Source organism: Pleurodeles waltl, chromosome 7, assembly GCF_031143425.1.
Source record: "Pleurodeles waltl isolate 20211129_DDA chromosome 7, aPleWal1.hap1.20221129, whole genome shotgun sequence".
In the NCBI taxonomy this organism is placed as follows: Eukaryota; Metazoa; Chordata; class Amphibia; order Caudata; family Salamandridae; genus Pleurodeles; species Pleurodeles waltl.
The window spans coordinates 951668953-951689552 of record NC_090446.1 but is presented as its reverse complement, the minus strand read 5'-3'; the positions used below and the strand labels follow the sequence as shown (position 1 = coordinate 951689552).

Sequence of the window (20600 nt, the reverse complement as noted above, 5' to 3'; positions counted from 1 at the left end):
CCCTTAGCCCCTGCTCTGGCGCGAAACTGGACAAAGGAAAGGGGAGTGACCACTCCCCTGACCTGCACCTCCCCTGGGAGGTGTCCAGAGCTCCTCCAGTGTGCTCCAGACCTCTGCCATCTTGGAAACAGAGGTGCTGCTGGCACACTGGACTGCTCTGAGTGGCCAGTGCCACCAGGTGACGTCAGAGACTCCTGCTGATAGGCTCCTTCAGGTGTTAGTAGCCTTTCCTCTCTCCTAGGTAGCCAAACCCTCTTTTCTGGCTATTTAGGGTCTCTGTCTCTGGGGAAACTTTAGATAACGAATGCATGAGCTCAGCCGAGTTCCTCTGCATCTCCCTCTTCACCTTCTGATAAGGAATCGACCGCTGACCGCGCTGGAAGCCTGCAAACCTGCAACATAGTAGCAAAGACGACTACTGCAACTCTGTAACGCTGATCCTGCCGCCTTCTCGACTGTTTTCCTGCTTGTGCATGCTGTGGGGGTAGTCTGCCTCCTCTCTGCACCAGAAGCTCCGAAGAAATCTCCCGTGGGTCGACGGAATCTTCCCCCTGCAACCGCAGGCACCAAAAAGCTGCATTTCCGGTCCCTTGGGTCTCCTCTCAGCACGACGAGCGAGGTCCCTCGAATCCAGCGACACCGTCCAAGTGACCCCCACAGTCCAGTGACTCTTCAGCCCAAGTTTGGTGGAGGTAAGTCCTTGCCTCACCTCGCTGGGCTGCATTGCTGGGAACCGCGACTTTGCAAGCTACTCCGGCCCCTGTGCACTTCCGGCGGAAATCCTTCGTGCACAGCCAAGCCTGGGTCCACGGCACTCTAACCTGCATTGCACGACTTTCTAAGTTGGTCTCCGGCGACGTGGGACTCCTTTGTGCAACTTCGGCGAGCACCGTTTCACGCATCCTCGTAGTGCCTGTTTCTGGCACTTCTCCGGGTGCTACCTGCTTCAGTGAGGGCTCTTTGTCTTGCTCGACGTCCCCTCTCTCTGCAGGTCCAATTTGCGACCTCCTGGTCTCTCCTGGGCCCCAGCAGCGTCCAAAAACACCAAACGCACGATTTGCGTGTAGCAAGGCTTGTTGGCATCCATCCGGCGGGAAAACACTTCTGCACAACTCTCCAAGGCGTGTGGGATCCATCCTCCAAAGGGGAAGTCTCTAGCCCTTGTCGTTCCTGCAGTATTCACAGTTCTTCAGCCTAGTAAGAGCTTCTTTGCACCAACCGCTGGCATTTCTTGGGCATCTGCCCATCTCCGAGCTGCTTGTGACTTTTGGACTTGGTCCCCTTGTTCCACAGGTACCCTCAGTCAGGAATCCATCGTTGTTGCATTGCTGATTTGTGTTTTCCTTGCATTTTCCCTCTAACACGACTATTTTGTCCTTAGGGGAACTTTGGTGCACTTTGCACTCACTTTTCAGGGTCTTGGGGAGGGTTATTTTTCTAACTCTCACTATTTTCTGATAGTCCCAGCGACCCTCTACAAGGTCACATAGGTTTGGGGTCCATTCGTGGTTCACATTCCACTTTTGGAGTATATGGTTTGTGTTGCCCCTATCCCTATGTTTCCCCATTGCATCCTATTGTAACTATACATTGTTTGCACTGTTTTCTAAGACTATACTGCATATTTTTGCTATTGTGTATATATATCTTGTGTATATTTCCTATCCTCTCACTGAGGGTACACTCTAAGATACTTTGGCATATTGTCATAAAAATAAAGTACCTTTATTTTTAGTATAACTGTGTATTGTGTTTTCTTATGATATTGTGCATATGACACTAAGTGGTACTGTAGTAGCTTCACACGTCTCCTAGTTCAGCCTAAGCTGCTCTGCTAAGCTACCATTATCTATCAGCCTAAGCTGCTAGACACCCTATACACTAATAAGGGATAACTGGGCCTGGTGCAAGGTGCAAGTACCCCTTGGTACTCACTACAAGCCAGTCCAGCCTCCTACATTGGTTGTGCAGTGGTGGGATAAGTGCTTGAGACTACTTACCACTCTTGTCATTGTACTTTTCATAAGAGAAAAATATACAAAACAAGGTCAGTGTATATACACATAGCCAAAAAGTTTTGCATTTCCTCTTTTCACTCTTTTCTAAGTGCTGAAAAGTACTTCTAAACTTTCAAAAAGTTCTTAAAAGTTTAAAAAGTTTTTTTCTGTCTTTTCAAAAAGTTCTGAAAACTTTTTTCTCTTTGTCTATCACTTTAACTCTCTCTAAAAATGTCTGGCACAGGCCAAAAAGTTGAACTGTCCAAACTTGCATATGATCACCTTAGCTGGAAAGGAGCAAGGAGTCTCTGCATAGAGAGAGGTTTGAGTGTAGGGAAGAATCCTTCCTTAGAACTGTTAATTAATATGCTTAGAGTACAGGATAAGGCCATAAGTGCCCAATCTGTAGAAAAAGTAGCTAATGGTTCTCAATCTGATCCAGGGACTCCCCCAGGAAAAGGTTCAGGAAAGAAACTTATCAGCCTGCCCATTACTAGACAGTCTAGCATAGTTGGTACAGAGGTTGAATCACACCATACTGATGGTGTGCTCTCACATTATACTGTTAGCCAAGCTGTTAGGGTGCCCTCTGTAAGAGACAGGTCTCCTTCTGTTCATTCCCATCATACCTCTGTATCTAGAAATGTCCCTCCCACCCACCCTGATGACAGATTGTTAGAAAGGGAGCTCAATAGATTGAGAGTGGAACAAACCAGACTGAAGCTCAAGAAGCAACAGCTGGATTTGGATAGACAGTCTTTAGAATTAGAGAAGGAAAGACAGAAGTTGGGTTTAGATACCCATGGTGGCAGCAGCAGTATTCCCCATAGTCATCCTGCAAAAGAGCATGATTCCAGGAATCTGCACAAGATAGTTCCCCCTTATAAGGAGGGGGATGACATTAACAAGTGGTTTGCTGCACTTGAGAGGGCCTGTGTTGTACAGGATGTCCCTCAAAAGCAGTGGGCTGCTATCCTATGGCTATCATTTAGTGGAAAGGGTAGGGATAGATTCCTTACTGTGAAAGAAAATGATGCCAATAATTTTACAGTTCTTAAGAATGCACTCCTGGATGGTTATGGCTTAACCACTGAACAATACAGGGAGTGCAGAATTATTAGGCAAATGAGTATTTTGACCACATCATCCTCTTTATGCATGTTGTCTTACTCCAAGCTGTATAGGCTCGAAAGCCTACTACCAATTAAGCATATTAGGTGATGTGCATCTCTGTAATGAGAAGGGGTGTGGTCTAATGACATCAACACCCTATATCAGGTGTGCATAATTATTAGGCAACTTCCTTTCCTTTGGCAAAATGGGTCAAAAGAAGGACTTGACAGGCTCAGAAAAGTCAAAAATAGTGAGATATCTTGCAGAGGGATGCAGCACTCTTAAAATTGCAAAGCTTCTGAAGCGTGATCATCGAACAATCAAGCGTTTCATTCAAAATAGTCAACAGGGTCGCAAGAAGCGTGTGGAAAAACCAAGGCGCAAAATAACTGCCCATGAACTGAGAAAAGTCAAGCGTGCAGCTGCCACGATGCCACTTGCCACCAGTTTGGCCATATTTCAGAGCTGCAACATCACTGGAGTGCCCAAAAGCACAAGGTGTGCAATACTCAGAGACATGGCCAAGGTAAGAAAGGCTGAAAGACGACCACCACTGAACAAGACACACAAGCTGAAACGTCAAGACTGGGCCAAGAAATATCTCAAGACTGATTTTTCTAAGGTTTTATGGACTGATGAAATGAGAGTGAGTCTTGATGGGCCAGATGGATGGGCCCGTGGCTGGATTGGTAAAGGGCAGAGAGCTCCAGTCCGACTCAGACGCCAGCAAGGTGGAGGTGGAGTACTGGTTTGGGCTGGTATCATCAAAGATGAGCTTGTGGGGCCTTTTCGGGTTGAGGATGGAGTCAAGCTCAACTCCCAGTCCTACTGCCAGTTCCTGGAAGACACCTTCTTCAAGCAGTGTTACAGGAAGAAGTCTGCATCCTTCAAGAAAAACATGGTTTTCATGCAGGACAATGCTCCATCACACGCGTCCAAGTACTCCACAGCGTGGCTGGCAAGAAAGGGTATAAAAGAAGGAAATCTAATGACATGGCCTCCTTGTTCACCTGATCTGAACCCCATTGAGAACCTGTGGTCCATCATCAAATGTGAGATTTACAAGGAGGGAAAACAGTACACCTCTCTGAACAGTGTCTGGGAGGCTGTGGTTGCTGCTGCACGCAATGTTGATGGTGAACAGATCAAAACACTGACAGAATCCATGGATGGCAGGCTTTTGAGTGTCCTTGCAAAGAAAGGTGGCTATATTGGTCACTGATTTGTTTTTGTTTTGTTTTTGAATGTCAGAAATGTATATTTGTGAATGTTGAGATGTTATATTGGTTTCACTGGTAATAATAAATAATTGAAATGGCTATATATTTTTTTTTGTTAAGTTGCCTAATAATTATGCACAGTGATAGTCACCTGCACACACAGATATCCCCCTAACATAGCTAAAACTAAAAACAAACTAAAAACTACTTCCAAAAATATTCAGCTTTGATATTAATGAGTTTTTTGGGTTCATTGAGAACATGGTTGTTGTTCAATAATAAAATTAATCCTCAAAAATACAACTTGCCTAATAATTCTGCACTCCCTGTACAGGATAAAGTTCAGAGAGACCAAAAAGGAGTCTTCACAAGACTGGGTTGATTTCATTGACCATTCAGTGAAGGCCTTGGAGGGGTGGTTACATGGCAGTAAAGTTACTGATTATGAAAGCCTGTATAACACAATCCTGAGAGAGCATATACTTAATAATTGTGTGTCTGATTTGTTGCACCAGTACCTGGTAGACTCTGATCTGACCTCTCCCCAAGAATTGGGAAAGAAGGCAGACAAATGGGTCAGAACAAGGGTGAACAGAAAAGTTCATACAGGGGGTGACAAAGATGGCAATAAGAAGAAAGATGGTGAAAAATCTCAAGATAAGCATGGGGATAAGGGTAAAACCAAAGATCCCACTTCAAATCTTAAACACTCTTCAGAGGGTGGGGATAAAACAAATTCTTCCTCTTCTTCCCAACCTGCACACATTAAAAAGCCTTGGTGCTTTGTGTGTAAAAATAGAGGCCATAGGCCAGGGGATAAGTCCTGTCCAGGTAAACCCCCTGAGCCTACCACCACTAATACATCAAGCTCTAGTGCCCCTAGCAGTAGTGGTACTAGTGGTGGGACTGCTGGCAACAGTCAAGCAAAGGGTGTAGTTGGGTTCACTTATGGGTCCATAGTGGAAACTGATGTAATCAGTCCCAAGACAGTTTCTGTCACACCTAGTGGCATTGGCCTTGCCACACTGGCTGCTTGTCCCCTTACAATGGATAAGTACAGGCAGACAGTTTCAATAAATGGTGTTGAGGCCTTGGCCTACAGGGACACAGGTGCCAGTTTCACTTTGGTGACTGAAAACCTAGTGCCTCCTGAACAACACATCATTGGACAACAGTATAAGATTATTGATGTCCATAACTCCACTAAGTTTCTTCCCTTAGCTATAATTCAGTTTAGTTGGGGTGGAGTTACTGGCCCTAAGCAGGTGGTGGTATCACCTAGCTTACCTGTAGACTGTCTCTTAGGTAATGACCTAGAGGCCGCAGGTTGGGCTCATGTAGAGTTTTATGCCCATGCAGCCATGCTGGGCATCCCTGAGGAATTGTTCCCTCTCATTTCAAGTGAAATGAAAAAGCAAAGGAGAGAAGGCCTGAAAACTCAGGATCCCTCTTCATCAACAGGTAAAAAGGGTATCACAGTATCCCCTAACCACCCTACCATTCAGGATACTATTCCTGTGGTGGGAGAAACCTCTCCTGGGGTGGCACCTGTTCCAAGGGAATCATCAGCTGGAAAAGCTGGACTCCCTGAGGTGGAAGTACCTCTCTGTGGGATAACTAACATTGATGAGAAAAACAGCACCATTTTAGTTAACATGGAGCATCCCTCCAACCCTCCCAGAGAAACTTTAGTGCAGAAACCCTGCACTACCTCACAACACTTAGGACAGCATCCCTGCCCTAGTGTGGAGCTCATAGGACAGCATCCCTGCCCTGCTCCAACTCAAGAGAAACAGCATCCCTGTTCTCTCTTCCAGCCAGATGGACAAAGTTTTTGCCCAGCTATGGCTTTTCTGAGACAGCATCCCTGTCTGGCATTTCCATCACTACAAATAGGTTCAGTGGACAATTCCCACTGCTCTAAACTAAAACTTACTGATAGAAACTCTGAAAATACATCTTCACATTGTTGCTTAGCTAAAAAACTTCAAACAGGGTGGTTTACATCCCCACAGGGAAGTAACCATATAGTGGATGATAAAGGGAGTAACCAGTCTATTGCAGAGCTACTCTCTACTTATCACCACTTAGACAATAAAGTCTCAACTGGCCAAGGTTAGCCTTATTGTCCTTCGTTTGGGGGGGGGTTGTGTGAGAAGGTAGCCTCTTTCTAGCCTTGTTACCCCCACTTTTGGCCTGTTTGTGAGTGTATGTCAGGGTGTTTGTCACTGTTTTCACTGTCTCACTGGGATCCTGATAGCCAGGCCTCAGTGCTCATAGTGAAAACACCATGTTTTCAGTATGGTTGTTATGTGTCACTGGGATCCTGCTGGTCAGGACCCCAGTGCTCATAGGTTTGTGGCCTATATGTATGTGTCACTGGGACCCTGTCACACAGGGCCCCAGTGCTCATAGGTGTGCATGTATATGTTCCCTGTGTGGTGCCTAACTGTCTCACTGAGGCTCTGCTAACCATAACCTCGGTGGTTATGCTCTCTCATTACTTTCAAATTGTCACTGACAGGCTAGTGACCATTTTTACCAATTTACATTGGCTTACTGGAACACCCTTATAATTCCCTAGTATATGGTACTGAGGTACCCAGGGTATTGGGGTTCCAGGAGATCCCTATGGGCTGCAGCATTTCTTTTGCCACCCATAGGGAGCTCTGACAATTCTTACACAGGCCTGCCACTGCAGCCTGAGTGAAATAACGTCCACGTTATTTCACAGCCATTTTACACTGCACTTAAGTAACTTATAAGTCACCTATATGTCTAACCTTTACCTGGTAAAGGTTAGGTGCAAAGTTACTTAGTGTGAGGGCACCCTGGCACTAGCCAAGGTGCCCCCACATTGTTCAGAGCCAATTCACTGAACTTTGTGAGTGCGGGGACACCATTACACGCGTGCCCTACATATAGGTCACTACCTATATGTAGCTTCACCATGGTAACTCCGAATATGGCCATGTAACATGTCTATGATCATGGAATTGCCCCCTCTATGCCATCCTGGCATTGTTGGTACAATTCCATGATCCCAGTGGTCTGTAGCACAGACCCTGGTACTGCCAGACTGCCCTTCCTGGGGTTTCACTGCAGCTGCTGCTGCTGCCAACCCCTCAGACAGGCAGCTGCCCTCCTGGGGTCCAGCCAGGCCTGGCCCAGGATGGCAGAACAAAGAACTTCCTCTGAGAGAGGGTGTGACACCCTCTCCCTTTGGAAAATGGTGTGAAGGCAGGGGAGGAGTAGCCTCCCCCAGCCTCTGGAAATGCTTTGTTGGGCACAGATGTGCCCAATTCTGCATAAGCCAGTCTACACCGGTTCAGGGACCCCTTAGCCCCTGCTCTGGCGCGAAACTGGACAAAGGAAAGGGGAGTGACCACTCCCCTGACCTGCACCTCCCCTGGGAGGTGTCCAGAGCTCCTCCAGTGTGCTCCAGACCTCTGCCATCTTGGAAACAGAGGTGCTGCTGGCACACTGGACTGCTCTGAGTGGCCAGTGCCACCAGGTGACGTCAGAGACTCCTGCTGATAGGCTCCTTCAGGTGTTAGTAGCCTTTCCTCTCTCCTAGGTAGCCAAACCCTCTTTTCTGGCTATTTAGGGTCTCTGTCTCTGGGGAAACTTTAGATAACGAATGCATGAGCTCAGCCGAGTTCCTCTGCATCTCCCTCTTCACCTTCTGATAAGGAATCGACCGCTGACCGCGCTGGAAGCCTGCAAACCTGCAACATAGTAGCAAAGACGACTACTGCAACTCTGTAACGCTGATCCTGCCGCCTTCTCGACTGTTTTCCTGCTTGTGCATGCTGTGGGGGTAGTCTGCCTCCTCTCTGCACCAGAAGCTCCGAAGAAATCTCCCGTGGGTCGACGGAATCTTCCCCCTGCAACCGCAGGCACCAAAAAGCTGCATTTCCGGTCCCTTGGGTCTCCTCTCAGCACGACGAGCGAGGTCCCTCGAATCCAGCGACACCGTCCAAGTGACCCCCACAGTCCAGTGACTCTTCAGCCCAAGTTTGGTGGAGGTAAGTCCTTGCCTCACCTCGCTGGGCTGCATTGCTGGGAACCGCGACTTTGCAAGCTACTCCGGCCCCTGTGCACTTCCGGCGGAAATCCTTCGTGCACAGCCAAGCCTGGGTCCACGGCACTCTAACCTGCATTGCACGACTTTCTAAGTTGGTCTCCGGCGACGTGGGACTCCTTTGTGCAACTTCGGCGAGCACCGTTTCACGCATCCTCGTAGTGCCTGTTTCTGGCACTTCTCCGGGTGCTACCTGCTTCAGTGAGGGCTCTTTGTCTTGCTCGACGTCCCCTCTCTCTGCAGGTCCAATTTGCGACCTCCTGGTCTCTCCTGGGCCCCAGCAGCGTCCAAAAACACCAAACGCACGATTTGCGTGTAGCAAGGCTTGTTGGCATCCATCCGGCGGGAAAACACTTCTGCACAACTCTCCAAGGCGTGTGGGATCCATCCTCCAAAGGGGAAGTCTCTAGCCCTTGTCGTTCCTGCAGTATTCACAGTTCTTCAGCCTAGTAAGAGCTTCTTTGCACCAACCGCTGGCATTTCTTGGGCATCTGCCCATCTCCGAGCTGCTTGTGACTTTTGGACTTGGTCCCCTTGTTCCACAGGTACCCTCAGTCAGGAATCCATCGTTGTTGCATTGCTGATTTGTGTTTTCCTTGCATTTTCCCTCTAACACGACTATTTTGTCCTTAGGGGAACTTTGGTGCACTTTGCACTCACTTTTCAGGGTCTTGGGGAGGGTTATTTTTCTAACTCTCACTATTTTCTGATAGTCCCAGCGACCCTCTACAAGGTCACATAGGTTTGGGGTCCATTCGTGGTTCACATTCCACTTTTGGAGTATATGGTTTGTGTTGCCCCTATCCCTATGTTTCCCCATTGCATCCTATTGTAACTATACATTGTTTGCACTGTTTTCTAAGACTATACTGCATATTTTTGCTATTGTGTATATATATCTTGTGTATATTTCCTATCCTCTCACTGAGGGTACACTCTAAGATACTTTGGCATATTGTCATAAAAATAAAGTACCTTTATTTTTAGTATAACTGTGTATTGTGTTTTCTTATGATATTGTGCATATGACACTAAGTGGTACTGTAGTAGCTTCACACGTCTCCTAGTTCAGCCTAAGCTGCTCTGCTAAGCTACCATTATCTATCAGCCTAAGCTGCTAGACACCCTATACACTAATAAGGGATAACTGGGCCTGGTGCAAGGTGCAAGTACCCCTTGGTACTCACTACAAGCCAGTCCAGCCTCCTACAGCTGGGAAAACATGGATGGAAGATGACGTTGATATGCTAGCCTCACTAGAATTAAGAATGCTCTTGTAAGGAGCTCCTTAGTGGTAGTGGTCATATAACAGATAAGTTAAGCATGGGAAGATTGCAGTCTGTTATTCTGTTAATTGAACCTGAGGTCAGTTAACAATGAGGCTTCAAATGAAAACGTTTGTATGAAAGGATGTAAAAGGAACCAATAGCATGGAAACAAAGTTAAAGAAGTAAGGGCCTGATTTATATCTTGGTGGTGGGGAATACTCCGTTCAGGGTTGGCTTTAGAGCAGTGAGACTGGTGCAGCCGCAGTGGGTGCTGACCTGGATGGGTGGGGGCCCTGTCCTCAGTTGGGCACTGTGTTTAGCAATAACTTACAAAACTTGTGATTTAAAAGCACTTACTGAAAAGTTCATTGTGTGTCCAGCGTTCAGGAAGCAATTAAAATGTCAAGATAACTCTTGTGAGTAATGTTGTTGTTAGAGATAGAGATCAGCGTTTTGTTCAGTGGCAGTTTTGACTCGCCATAAAGTAACACAGAGGGTTAATATGCCTGCTGTGAAGAGCGGAATTATGTTTTATGTATATTTCTGAGTGTATTAGCAAAGCCAGCCTTTACAAGCTCTTTATAATAAATGAAACCTATGTGAGAGGGGCTATGGAGCGTTTAGGGGCAATTTAACTGGGTGGTAGTGAGGGAATCCGAGGAGATGGTCATGGGGTCAGGAGCAAAAAAAAGATTGCTGTACGGGGCGCCACCAGCGCAAAATCCGGCCCTGACTCCATCACAAACGTGACGGATATCCCATCCGCTGTATTACGAACCCATAAAATGCTGTGGCAATCGTAATACCACGGACAGGATATCCGTCACATTTGTGATGGAGTAATCTCACCAGCAGGATCTAAATAAGTTAACTGGTATTTCTTTTGTATGTAGAACTCAAAAAAATCATTTAGGTTCTTTCGTTGCAAGTATCCTGAAAAAGTAACTTATAAAATTAGAGGACAATTTGTTTGATGGAACTAATGTTGACAGGATTCCAATAGAAATAACCAATGTAGATATCAGCTGACTCAATCGTTGCTTAGTAATTTAAGACCAAGGTCCTGATTTAGAGTTTGGCAGATGGGTTACTCGTCACAAACGTGATGGATATCCCATCCTCTGTATTACGATCTCCATAGGCTATGATAGGTTTGTAATATGGAGGACGAGATATCTGTCATGTTTGTGATGAAGTAACCCCCTCCGCCAAACTTTAAATCAGGCCCTAAGGCGCTGATTTAGAGTTGATCAGTGGTAATGGAAAACAACTACTTTTTCTGGAGGAAAATTCTGTATCTTGAGAAGCATCAACCAGCTGAGTTTTCTCCACCAAAGAGACAGTATGGTAAGAGAAATTAATTTAGTGGATTATGTTCCAAATTTAGCTTTGAGGATGTTCCATTGCTACAAACCTGTGAGGGTCTCCTTCCAAATGCCTTATTAAACCTGAATGGGCCAGTAATAGTTGTTACTGGTCCAACTGGGTATTGATAAGTCATCCCTGTATGACATTTTTGGGCTAAAGCATGTGTTTGTGCAGAAACATGAATCCTATGTATTTGTCAAAATCCCTTGAAGATGGGGATTTCCATCCCTTCGAGTTACCATTAGCCCCAGTAAATGCCTACCCGTTTTGCACCCAATTTGTCCTAAATAAAACCCTAATACATGTTGCAACGGATAAAGTGATCTTACCAAATAGTAACGTTTTTCTCCTTTTTTTATATTTTCCAGAACAATGCTTCGCCCTTATTTGAAGTGCATCTGGAACTGCAACTTGCTGAGTCTGTTTACCGTCCACCTCTAGGGTTTGGAGTGCAAGATGGCTTTGTGACACTGATAGATAATTTGCTCAGTGATGTGTATAATGCAGCTAAATTTGTTCCAAGACTGGCGAAAGAAAAGCGTAGCTACAATGTGAGTTCTGTAAAGTCATCCAGCTCTACCATGTTTCCCACTGACTTTGAATCTTTGTGTGCAGTGTTTGCATGATTAGCTTCCACTGCTTTCTGTTAGATAACTCAACCGTCACAAATATTTTTTAGATTGAACTTGAAGAAAACGCAGAACTCTCAGCAATGAAAGACGAAGTAATTTCACGAGTTGCTAGCGTCATGAAATATGCTCAGGACTATCAAGCATCTTTTGAGAAATATTCTTACCTGTGGATAGAAGATCAGGCGGAGTTTATGCAGCAGTTCCTTTTATATGGACTTGGGTTCTCTTTGGAAGAAATGGAATCACATGTGGATGATGGATTACCACGCAAACCACCCACGCTTGATCAATTTAAGCAACAGGTAAAAACTAGGCATGTAAACTTAATATGTTTGTATCGGTTACCATAAGATATGTAACATTTTTTGTATTCCAAGATCTTCGGAGATATTCGTAAACAGTGATTGTCTCCACGTCTGTGCTCCATTGTTTATTTTAGATAACGAAGTCATTTCTATAACAATTTACAGACACGTATTCAGTTTAAAATACCTTTATTAACCATAATTCAGAGTGGCATCTTGTTTTATTGAGTGTTATGGTAGAGACCAGGGCCAGCTTCAGCGCTAGTGATGCCTGGTCAGACAATCTTTATACCCCCCATGACCTCCTTCGCTATGGATTCCCTCACTACCATCCTCCAACTGTGCCCTCATCTCTCCCTAGCCCATCTCTCACATGCAATTCATATGTTTCATAGCTCTACCGCTCTACTCATACCATGACTTGGTTGTAGAGCACTTTACATCACATACACACTCAACACAGACAATGAATCATGCATGTGTAAATCATTCTATAGGAAATGTTAAATTCGTCAGTGAGGATTACTCAGAATTTAAAACATACCACAGTGGTTGGGGTTGGCTTTCCTAATAAGAATACATTTCTGCTCAAACGAATCCTATCTGATAATGATTTCTAGCTACAGATTCCTTACCTTAGAATTATCCGCAGGTGTCCGAATGGATCCAGAAATTTTCAAGAAGTACCCCTGTGCACCGGTAGATGGTGTTGTTCTGCTCTGCGTCATCTGCACCAGAAGTGACATACATAGTACCATTCTCTTCCAGGGGATCCTCATCAATAGTCATAAACATTGAATATTCCCGCCCTTGTGCGGGGACCCCGGAGCATATATATATAAAATACATACATATTATCATGTGTAAAACAGCAATGCAGGCTATAATCATAAATAGGCTAAAATGCTTTATTTCTATGCAAGTTTTTTTTTTTTTTTTTTTTTTTTTTTTTTTTATATTATAAAATCACAATAGATCATAAATATCTACCTAAGCCCCAAAAACTGGACTTAGGGAAGTAAACAGCAGTAAATATCAGAGAAAAATAGAAAAAACCACATTGAAAAACAATGAAGCATTCTTAGCCAATAGGCTGCATGCAGGTTAACACAGGAGAACCATAAAAACTTTGGCACCGTGCCTTTAAGACCCTGAGCACCTCCAGTATCCCACCATGCCTCAGGGGTGAAGGGAAGGTGACAGTTGGTTCACAGTTAGGTCAGTTCTTTTTTCCGGCTTCTTCTGAGAGGATCCTGGAGCATTGAGCTCTCAGTTTTTCTGAGTTTTCCTCAGAAAAATTCTTTAAAAAAGCGTTTTTTCACTTTTCACTCGACAAGTAACATCTTTGTCTGAGCTAGGAAGGTTTTTTCTGACAGAAAAATGCCATCTCTTTTTGTAAAATGTCCTTCTTGTGGGAAGAAGAAAGCCCAGTCAGACCCACACTCTCTGTGTATTGTCTGCCTGCCACAGAGTCACTGTCCTGACACCTGCAAGTATTGTAAGAACATGTCAAGGAGGACTCTCAAAGACAGAGAGAAGATCAGGCTACATGGGCTTCAGGAGAGGAAAAAGTCAACATCCTCTTCACTTCCCAGACCTACAGCAGAAGGAATGGCCCGATCGACGTCGACAGGTAGGATCGTACCTGTTTGTTCTCCATCGACGTCATCGGCACCACCGTCTCACCGGCATAGATCGCCGCCGACGGCGACCAGAGCGACGTCGACGGACAAAACGTCGAAGCATGGACACAGGGGTACATCTCCGTCGACGGCAGGCCGCCGTTCGGCGTCGAGTCATCTCCGGCGCTCCCGTTCGCCGTTGAGAACGTCTCACCCCTTGGCGTCGAAGGACACGACACCAAAAACACCTCGACGGCATGAACATCCGCCGTCGACCACTCGCCACTCAACGTCGAGACACACGACGGCGAGTAGGTCCAGGTCCCGCGATAGGCGATCGGCGTCAAGACACTCGACGGCAAGACCTCCGACGTCAAGACCTTCGACGTCGAGAGCAGACCAGCCATCGCAACCTTCGACGTCGAGGTTGCAATCGACGTCGACACAACCTTCAGCTGTGTCACAGGCAGTAGAGCCAGCGGACAAAGCTCCCTCACCGGTGGTCTCTATAAGGAGTGCATCATCCCATTCCAGAGCATCGGGGCATGTTTCTCCCATCACAGCATCCCCGGATTCACAATACTCGAGGATGTATTCTCCTACTGCCTCATTACCGAGAACGCCATCGCCTACAGCTAGAGCAGGACGGGCTCGTTCTGCTTCTCGTCAGCCGACCACAAGACCTGCACACTCTGCTACAGCCTCTCGGAGCAGGTCCCGTTCCCGAAGGAGAACCAGGTCACGAACACCACGCAGAAGATCACCTTCTTGGTCTTCTTCAGGATCGTCTGTGGGGCGCTACTCCCCCACACTCACAGATTCTCCACCTGCTAGAATTTCCCCGGTGGATGATATCACCACTTTTAATGAGGTTCTTCTAAGGGGAGCGCAGAAGCTAAATATTGAGGTACCGGAGCCGGCCACCTCATCCTCAGTTATCTTTGAGACCCTACAACACAGATCAGTCTCGAGAAAACTGCTGCCACTAGTACCGGGTTTGCTGCAACCGACTATGGACACTTTTCTGTCTCCAGCCACTCTCAAGTCTGCCCCGGCTAGGATTCAAAAGAAATACAAAGCTCCGGAACAAGATCCTTTATTCCTGCGGAAGGATCCGCCACCGGACTCTGTGATCTTAGCCGCAGCCAGAAAAACACACTCTGTGGCATCATCTTCCACAGTCCCCCCGGATAAGGAGAGCAGACACCTAGACTCTCTGGGGAGAAAGATGTGCGGTACGGCGGCATCTGCTATGAAGGTCTCCAGCGCCTCAGCACTTCTGGGCAGATATGACCGCTCTCTGTGGGACTCACTCCACAGATTTACAGAAAAGTTGCCCAGGGAAGATAGACAGGACTTCCAGGAAATCTTGCAGGAAGGGGGCCTAGTATCTAACCAGGTCATCAGCGCGGCGGCGGACGGGGCGGATTTGGCTGCGCATGGGTATGCGCACGGAATCTGCGCTAGGAGGTCTTCCTGGCTACGGCTCACGGGTCTGAAACAGGAAGCACAGCAGCGCATTTTGAACCTCCCATTCAGCGGGAGTTCGTTGTTCGGTACCCACGCGGATGAAGAGATGGCCCGAATGAAAACGGAAGTCGACACGATGAGGGCAGTGGGCCTGGAACGTAAAAAAGACTTCAGGCGGAGGTACAGGCCGTATGACAGACGACCATTCCAGCAGAGGGTTCAAACCCCTCACTGGTCTCAAAGGCCACAACAACGACAGGGACGTCCCCTGTTTCAGGCACGTAGACCCACAAGAGACAGAGGGTCAAGTAGACCTCAACAGTCTACAGCAAAGACACCATCAAAGCAATGAGGCATTGCTTCCCTCAGCACTGTACACCACTCCGGTGGGGGGAAGTGTTACGCATCATCTTCGCGAGTGGCACTCAATCACAAAAGACAAATGGGTGCTCAATATTGTCGAACATGGCTATTCTCTCCTTTTCAAAAAACCTCCTCCACACTTGCCGCCAGCAAGGTGTTTTCCTTCTCATCTCAGCCTGCTACGCAAGGAAGTTCTCGCACTCCTACAAAAGAAAGCTGTAGAAAAGGTTCCTCCGGCACAAAAAGGAAAAGGGGTGTACTCCCGTTACTTTCTGGTGGCGAAAAAAGGTCAACAGGGCCTCTTCAGACCAATTCTGGACTTACGGCTCCTGAACAAGTACATAAGAAAACAAAAGTTCAGGATGCTAGCCCTTCACCAGATTGTCCCGCAACTGCATCAGGGAGACTGGATGTGCTCCATCGACCTACAAGATGCATATTTTCACATCCCAATAGCAACCAAACATCGGAAATTTTTACGTTTCCAGATAGCGTCACAGCACTACCAATTCAGAGTCCTTCCATTCGGCCTGAAGTCTGCACCCCGAGTCTTTTCAAAATGTGTAGCAGTGGTAGCGGCACACCTTCGAAGACAAAAAATATTCGTCTACCCCTACCTGGACGACTGGCTAGTGAAGGCCTCATCTCCGGATCAGGCGAGAAAACATCGAGATATCGTTCTAAGAACTTTCGAGTCTCTAGGTCTTCAAATCAACCACGACAAGTCAAACTTGATTCCAACACAAAACCTCCACTACCTGGGAGCGATACTAAACACAGAGCTCCAAAGAGTGTATCCTTCGGAGGAACGACTTTTATCAATCCACAGGAAGTGTCAACATCTATTAACAGCCGATGCACCTACAGCTCGTCAGGTGACATCGCTTCTGGGCTCCATGGCTTCATGCATCTTCATTGTCCCGAATGCCAGGCTACGCATGAGGCCCCTTCAGGAGGCATTAGAGAACAATTGGAGCCAAAAGACTGGTCACTGGGAGGACAGAGTTCGACTACCAGCAGTGGCTTTTCAATCACTACAATGGTGGATGCACAGACCTCACCTGTCGATAGGTTCTCCGTTTCATCAGACAATTCCAGTCGACACTCTGGTAACGGATGCGTCTCTTCAGGGTTGGGGTGCTCATCTGGGTTCCTTCCAAGCTCAGGGTCTGTGGTCCGACAAGGAAAAGAACTATCACATAAATCTTCTGGAACTCAGAGCAGTCCATCTGGCTCTCAAATCTTTCTCTCCATTGGTTCAGGGGAAATCTATCCTAATTCAGACAGACAATACAACCACAATGTATTACCTGAACAAACAGGGGGGAACAAGATCACTACCTCTGTCTCGAGAATCCCAAACGATATGGCATTGGCTCCTGGCCAGGGGAATGTCTATCACAGCGGTACACCTGCCAGGTCAGCAAAACGTAGAGGCAGATTTCCTGAGCAGACATCTGGAAGACGCGCACGACTGGGTGCTACACGACGAAGTCGTCGAGGACATCTTCGGTCAATGGGGTCGACCTCAGTTGGATCTCTTTGCAGACGAAACAAACAAGAAATGCCCAGACTTCGCGTCCAGGTTCTGCCGTCCGGGATCTCAAGGGAATGCCCTGTTGATCAACTGGTCAGGGACATTTCTCTACGCCTTTCCACCGATTCCCCTCATACCGGCAGTAATCAACAAATTTTACAACTCCAGAACCAGAATGATTCTGATAGCGCCACAATGGCCCCGCCAATTCTGGTACACGGACCTACTCAACTTATCGGAAAGACCTCACAGGAGGTTGCCGTGCAGACCGGATCTCCTGAGCAGAATGGAAGGCAGAATCCTACATCCCAACCTTCCCTCTCTGAGCTTGACAGCATGGCTCCTGAATTCCTACAGTATGGGCACCTAGGGCTCTCACAGGAGTGCATGAGCATCTTGAAAGAGTCAAAACGACCTTCCACGCGGCGTTCTTACGCTTTTAAGTGGAAGAGATTTTACATCTGGTGCTCTCAACAAGGTATAAATCCCATACGAGCTCAGGAGGACGTCATACTATCCTATTTACTTCATCTGGCGAAGTCTGGTCTGCAGGTATCTTCTATTAAGGTTCATTTGTCTGCAATTACAGCGTATCGTAAGTCGCCTTCTCAGGAATCCTTCTTTACGATACCTGTAGTCAAGGATTTTTTAGAAGGCTTGAAAAAGGTTTTTCCTCCCATTCGGAGACCTTCTCCTCCATGGGAACTGAATGTAGTCCTGTCAAAACTTATGGGCCCTCCCTTTGAACCTATCCACAAGGCCTCTTTACAGCACCTTACGTGGAAGACGGCTTTTTTGGTGGCCATTACTTCAGCGAGGAGGGTCAGCGAAATTCAGGCTCTGTCTTGCAGAGAACCGTACACGGTTTTTCACGATAATAGAGTGGTTCTGCGAACTCACCCATCTTTCCTTCCGAAGGTGGTGTCAGAATTCCATATCAATCAGACTATATCTTTACCGACTTTCTTTCCCAATCCGGAGACTCCGGCTGAGAAAGCATTGCATTCTTTAGACTTAAAAAGAGTGCTGAAATTCTATTTGGACAAAACAAAACCGATTAGACATTCTAACCATTTGTTTCTGAATTATGGTCATTTAAGAACAGGAGAGGCAGCGTCTAAACGAACTATATCAAGATGGATTGTGTCTTGTATTGTTAACACTTACCAACTGGCTAATAAGCAATTACTGGCTAGGCCAAAAGCGCATTCCACAAGGGGAAAAGCGGCTACTGCTGCCCTCCTTAACAATGTACCAATTTCCGAGATTTGTAAGGCTGCTACATGGAAGTCTGTGCATACCTTTACTAAGCATTACTGTTTAGACTCGGATGCAAGAGCGGATGCCCAGGTGGGGCAGGCCTCTCTTAGAAATCTATTTGCATGAATATGTATTCTTTCCTGCACTTCTTTCGGACAGTCCGCAGAGTTTAGGGATGGGCTTGCTAATCTATTCAATGTTTATGACTATTGATGAGGATCCCCTGGAAGAGAAGGATTAGTTACTTACCTGTAAATCCTAGTTCTCTTCCAGGGGTATCCTCATCAAAGTCATAAACAACCCACCCTCCTCCCCGGACTTAAGTCTCCTAGAAGTGCAGGACAGATTATCTTTCTGATCAGTTACACAGATTGTCACCGTCAAAAAGTACTGACCTAACTGTGAACCAACTGTCACCTTCCCTTCACCCCTGAGGCATGGTGGGATACTGGAGGTGCTCAGGGTCTTAAAGGCACGGTGCCAAAGTTTTTATGGTTCTCCTGTGTTAACCTGCATGCAGCCTATTGGCTAAGAATGCTTCATTGTTTTTCAATGTGGTTTTTTCTATTTTTCTCTGATATTTACTGCTGTTTACTTCCCTAAGTCCAGTTTTTGGGGCTTAGGTAGATATTTATGATCTATTGTGATTTTATAATATAAAAAAAAAAAAAAAAAAAAAAAAAACTTGCATAGAAATAAAGCATTTTAGCCTATTTATGATTATAGCCTGCATTGCTGTTTTACACATGATAATATGTATGTATTTTATATATATATGCTCCGGGGTCCCCGCACAAGGGCGGGAATATTCAATGTTTATGACTTTGATGAGGATACCCCTGGAAGAGAACTAGGATTTACAGGTAAGTAACTAATCCTTATAGGCAACACCTTGGCACGCAGGCAGCAGTTCTTTCCTTTCTGTACTAGACATTGCAGATTTGGGAAAATATACCCTTCAGTTACTTTTTGACTTGCTTATTTTGGCTTTTTGTAGAACACTTTTTGAGAATAATCTTTTCTCCCGGTGTGCCAATATATACTTGTAGGAGGCTGGCCTGGTTTTTAGTGAGTAGCTAAGGTACTTACACCTTATACCAGGTCCAGTTATTCCCTTACTAGTGAAATGTAGTCAGTATCTAGAAGCCTGGCTGTCTAGAGGTAGCTGAAAGCAGAGCAGCCAAGGCTGAACTAGGAGACATGCAAAGCTCATGCAATACCACTGTAGTCACACAGTACTTACACACATGAAAGACAATACTCAGTGTTGCAAAAATAAAGGTACTTTATTTTAGTCAAACAATGCCAAAAATACTTTGGAGACTATACTCTCTTAGGAGGTAAGTAAATTACACAATATATACACTAGTAACCCGAAACAGTGAGTGCACAGTAGGACAATAGTGCAAATAGTGAAACTCCCATAGGTTGCAATGGGCCTAGGGGGAACACAAACCATATACTAAAATAGTGGACTGTGAAAGTCGGTTTCCCATCTAGGCAAGTGTAGTGTGTAGAGGGGCGCTGGGAGTGTAAGAAAACACCAAAGGTAAGTAAAATACCCTACCCCAGAGCCCAAGAAAGCAGGAGTAAAACACAGCAGGTTTCCTAAAACACACTAGAAGTCGTGATCGAAGACAGTGCAGGAACCACAAAAGACTGCAAGACACCACGATTGGATACCTAGACCTGAAGACCTGTGGAGAAGGGGATCAAGTCCAAGAGGCACTGATGAGTCCAGGGAGAACAGGAGCCCCTGCCAACCTGGATGAAGGTGCAAAAGAAGAACCACCGGTGAGAAGACAAAGTCAGTATTGCACCAAAGAAGACAGATGCAGAGTTCCAGGTTGGTGCAGAAGATGTCCCACGCCGGATGGGTGAATGCAGTTGGATGAAAATGGTGCTGCCTGTGAGCAGGAGGGACCTGGTGGCCTCTACCCAGGAGGGGGAGGCAGAGGGGGCTCTCAGCAACTCAGAGAGCCCTCAGAAGACCAGGCAGTGTGCACAGGAGTCCCACAGCATGGAGACAAAGGAAGTGTAAATGGAGGCCCACGCAGCATGACACAAAGGATTCCCACAAAGCTGGAGAACCACTCAGGAAGCTGTGCATCACAGGATGGAGTGCTGGGGGCCTAAGCTGTGCTGTGCATGAAGAACCTCTTGGAAGGTCCCACACTAGCCTTGGCAACTGCAAATCACTTGGTGCACAGGGCCCTGTCTTGCATGGGGAGGCAAGCTCTTTCACCAAAGTTGGACAGCTGGACGTTGGGACTGCCGGAGTCACTTTAGTCCACCACCTGTGTTGCTAGATCCATGCCTGTCATCTGGAGAGGGAACCCAAGCCACCGGTTGTTGCTGCAG

At 46.5% G+C, this 20600-nt stretch overlaps 1 protein-coding gene across 1 annotated transcript in view; it reads left to right on the top strand.

The window, feature by feature from the left end:
* DNAH17 (dynein axonemal heavy chain 17) overlaps nucleotides 1–20600 on the top strand; it is a 7556186-nt gene that overhangs the window by 631678 nt on the left and 6903908 nt on the right. The window contains exons 6-7 of the mRNA XM_069201738.1: nucleotides 11419–11601; nucleotides 11730–11984. Of these exons, the coding sequence (XP_069057839.1) occupies nucleotides 11419–11601; nucleotides 11730–11984 (438 nt within the window). The remainder of the gene's footprint in view (nucleotides 1–11418; nucleotides 11602–11729; nucleotides 11985–20600) is intronic.